General features: G+C 43.3%; 1 protein-coding gene across 1 annotated transcript in view; it reads right to left on the bottom strand.

Moving 5' to 3' along the window:
• Positions 1-1,309: 1,309 nt before the first annotated feature.
• The window catches only part of LOC142750380 (uncharacterized), a 7,483-nt gene continuing 4,176 nt past the window's right edge, over positions 1,310-4,616 (bottom strand). Inside the window, exons 3-6 of the mRNA XM_075859382.1 lie at positions 2,203-2,336; positions 1,764-2,003; positions 1,508-1,594; positions 1,310-1,390 (exon numbers count right to left, since the gene is read on the bottom strand). Coding sequence (XP_075715497.1) covers positions 1,310-1,390; positions 1,508-1,594; positions 1,764-2,003; positions 2,203-2,336 — 542 coding nt within the window. The remainder of the gene's footprint in view (positions 1,391-1,507; positions 1,595-1,763; positions 2,004-2,202; positions 2,337-4,616) is intronic.

Raw genomic sequence — 4,616 nt, forward strand, 5'->3', positions numbered from 1 at the left:
AGCTTTGGGGCATTATACTATATGGGGGAGCTGTGGGAAAAATAAGCGGTATAGGGGCAGCTATTGGGGCATAATAATATATGGGGTAGCTGTGGGGGCATTATACTGTATGGGGCAGCTGTGGGGAAATTGTACTATATGAGTCTGCTATAGTGGCATTATACTGTATAGGGCAGTTGTTGAAGCATTTTACAGTATGGGGGCAGTTATTGGGGCATTACACTGTATGGGGCAGCTATAGGGCCATTATACTGTATGGGGCAGCTATGGGGCATTATACTGTATGGGGGAATTTGCGTGGGCATTATACTGTATGGGAGCATCTATGGGGGGCATTATACTGTATTGGGGCTACTATGAGGGCATTATTTTGTGTGGGGATAGATGTTTAGCATTTAACTGTGTGGGAGGCACTATCAGGCATTTTACTGTGTGGGGGGTTTTATGGAGGCATTATACTGTGGGAAGGCACTATGGAAGCATGATACTGTGTGAGCTGAACACTGTATTCATGGGCGTAGATTGGTTGGGGTTAGAGGCGTAGCTTAACAAGCCGAAAATTTGCTCTGCATCGGTTGTCCCTTTTTGCGATACTTGAAAGCTGGGAAGTATGCATTGTGAGCAGTTGTTGCAATAACCACAGTAATAAACATTATTCCAACACATTGAGTTTACTAGAAGATGATTTCCACCAGGTTGTCTCATTTTATAGTCTCTGCCGTGATGATGATTTGGCACATCTGTAGTGCCTGTAGATACTGTTCAATACAGTCATCATGGCATCAGGGCCAGATCTCCATTCTCCTGGTAGGATGGCTCCAGATATTCCTGTTGTTCTCTTCAGTGCAGCAGTCAGAATGTTTGAGGTTTCCTGGAACGTTGCTGTTATGACGTATATCTCTTCCATGATGAAACGTTCAGTCATCGCTCTTCTGTACCTGCCGCGCTCCTCACTCCTTATCGGAAGTTAATGCTGGTTCTATCAACGTTCCAGAAAAGGTGGAGGTTACTTATCTGCAGGTGGTTCTGGTACCATGACTGGTGTTCTCAGACTGACTTCTGGAAGGACCGGTTTCAATTTTATCACAACAATGTTGATGGTTATACTGATCACTATAGATGTCAACAGTGATCTACATATGTTTGCCATCTTAGGTGGCATCTCTGGCTCCATATCTGGCTGCGGTCTAGGGATGAGGTCTTTGTGCCCCTTCATCCTACTTGCAGGAAGATGTTCTGATCCAGCACTGTCCAGATTGTTTTAGATGTCTTTATGGTGCTCCAGCCCCCTAGTTCTTACCCCTGGATCTTATTCAGGGTTTTCAGGGTCCTGGGTCTTTTCCCTCAGGCAGATGGAGACACCTTCTCTGGATAATGTTAAAGACAGACGCTGAGGAAAAAAAAGAAGAAAGAACATTTATCATAAACCGGCGGCTCTATACAATATATTACTTCTTGTCAGAAACGCTTTTGGAGCACATGAGACCTTCACACAACATCTACTCACCTGGAAATCTGTATAATGTGTCACTTGGTGGATTGCCAAGCCGGAGTATCCCATATATTCTCCCAACATGCCGGTTATATTTAAGATCTGCAGAAGATAGAGGGACAGAATAGAGGATGTTAGTGTCGGCTGTACTCACCAGTGCCTCTGGTATGGAATAGATGGTAGGATGACATGTCCACCAAGAGTTTCTATTTTACTGTTACACAGGACACATGTGGATCCCACAAGATGGAGAATAGTGACATGAACTCACCTCAATACAGCGACTGCTACATAGGTTAAAAAAGGAGCCGCTTATTGCTGCAGCATATGGAATGATGCTGATCAGCAGTGCCACAATGGTCACCACAGTTGTTACCAGTCTGATGTAGCACATTTGTCGACTGCTGAAGGATCTCTTGTACAGGCACACAGCTTGGCACAGATTGTAAGTGGCAGCAAGGAAAAACGCCAATCCTGCACCGATCCCGTGGACTGTAGGATTGGCCTTCGCCTAGAACATAAACAGATATATAAATGTCATCAATGAGGTCGTCATAGTGATCCGAGAGTATATAAAAGCGGAGGCTGCAGGTGGAGTGTAGTAATACAGGGGCAGTAAAACTGTATATAAGGATAGTCACCAGGGGGCGCTACTGTAATGTCTGTTATATTGGGCACAATGGAAGAATAATGAGCAATGTATATCCCACTGAGCACCAGACGTTCCCAATACAGGCGATGCATACCATGGCGTAGAGGATTCTCTGTCCGATGATATAACGCTTCTCCGATGGTTCAGACTGAATGATCATGAACCTGTACTGAATAGAAGTCACGCCAGTTCCTGAAATAGACCATACATGTTATCAGCCAGAGATTTCCATATATCATTTCTATAGACACTTGTATTAATTCCAGGACGCAGTGACAGGGCCGATTCTAGCTTTTCTGCTGCCTGAGGCGAAAATGGAAATGCCCCCCCACCCCCACCCACACAAAAAAAATAAATAAAAATAAATTGTAAGTAAGAAACAACTTGTAAAACGAAACAAAAAAATTAAAGCTGTGTGAACAAAAAAATACATTAGGGCCTGTTCACATCACCGTTCGCTTCCGTTCCGAGGTTCTGTCGAGTGAACCCCGAAACGGAAAGTGAAAGTGACAGCACAGCTTCCGTTTCAGTCACCATTGATCTCAATGTTGATGGAAACATCGCTAATGGCTTCCGTTCGTCACCATTCCGGCTGGTTTCCGGTTTTCCGACGGAATCAATAGCGGAGTCGACTACGGAACGGAATTGAACGGTGATGTGAACAGGCCCTTATTGAACATCATTGTTATAAACTGCAAGGTCTCATAATGCTACAGGCAATTCTGTAGTAAATATCCCTATATTGCCCCAGCTATAAATACTAGTAAAATGACCAGGGCAACGTGTATCCAAAATTCAAACATAAAAATGAAAGAACAATGTCAGTGTTCAAACTTGTGTCAGGGCTCCTTTAATGGCTCTTTACAGTCATTATAGTAACACATGCGGCACTTTACAGTCAGTATAGTAACACATGCGGCACTTTACAGTCAGTATAGTAACACATGCGGCACTTTACAGTCAGTATAGTAACGCACGCTGCACTTTACAGTCAGTATAGTAACACATGCTGCTCTTTACAGTCAGTATAGTAACACATGCGCCACTTTACAGTCAGTATAGTAACACATGCGGCACTTTACAGTTAGTATAGTAACACATGCTGCACTTTACAGTCAGTATAGTAACACATGCTCCTCTTTACAGTCAGTATAGTAACACATGCGGCACTTTACAGTCAGTATAGTAACACATGCGGCACTTTACAGTCAGTATAGTAACACATGCGGCACTTTACAGTCAGTATAGTAACGCACGCTGCACTTTACAGTCAGTATAGTAACACATGCTGCTCTTTACAGTCAGTATAGTAACACATGCGGCACTTTACAGTCAGTATAGTAACATGCGGCACTTTACAGTCAGTATAGTAACGCATGCTGCTCTTTACAGTCAGTATATTAACACATGCTGCTCTTTACAGTCAGTATAGGAACACATGCTGCTCTTTACAGTCAGTATAGTAACACATGCGGCACTTTACAGTCAGTATAGTAACATGCGGCACTTTACAGTCAGTATAGTAACGCACGCTGCTCTTTACAGTCAGTATAGGAACACATGCTGCTCTTTACAGTCAGTATAGTAACACATGCGGCACTTTACAGTCAGTATAGTTACGCCTGCTGCTCTTTACAGTCAGTATAGTAACACATGCGGCACTTTACAGTCAGTATAGTAACGCACGCTGCACTTTACAGTCAGTATAGTAACACATGCGGCACTTTACAGTCAGTATAGTAACGCCTGCTGCTCTTTACAGTCAGTATAGTAACGCCTGCTGCTCTTTACAGTCAGTATAGTAACACATGCTGCTCTTTACAGTCAGTATAGTAACGCCTGCTGCACTTTACAGTCAGTATAGTAACACATACTGCCCTTTTACAGTCAGTATAGTAACACATACTGCCCTTTTACAGTCAGTATAGTAACACATGCGGCACTTTACAGTCAGTATAGTAACGCCTGCTGCTCTTTACAGTCAGTATAGTAACACATGCGGCACTTTACAGTCAGTATAGTAACACATGCGGCACTTTACAGTCAGTATAGTAACGCACGCTGCACTTTACAGTCAGTATAGTAACACATGCTGCTCTTTACAGTCAGTATAGTAACACATGCGGCACTTTACAGTCAGTATAGTAACGCCTGCTGCACTTTACAGTCAGTATAGTAACGCACGCTGCACTTTACAGTCAGTATAGTAATACATGCTGCTCTTTACAGTCAGTATAGTAACGCCTGCTGCACTTTACAGTCAGTATAGTAACACACGCTGCTCTTTACAGTCAGTATAGTAACGCACGCTGCACTTTACAGTCAGTATAGTAACACATGCGGCACTTTACAGTCAGTATAGTAACACATGCGGCACTTTACAGTCAGTATAGTAACGCACGCTGCACTTTACAGTCAGTATAGTAACACATGCTGCTCTTTACAGTCAGTATAGTAACACATGCGGCACTT

This window comes from Rhinoderma darwinii, chromosome 3 (genome assembly GCF_050947455.1).
Source record: "Rhinoderma darwinii isolate aRhiDar2 chromosome 3, aRhiDar2.hap1, whole genome shotgun sequence".
NCBI lineage: Eukaryota > Metazoa > Chordata > Amphibia > Anura > Rhinodermatidae > Rhinoderma > Rhinoderma darwinii.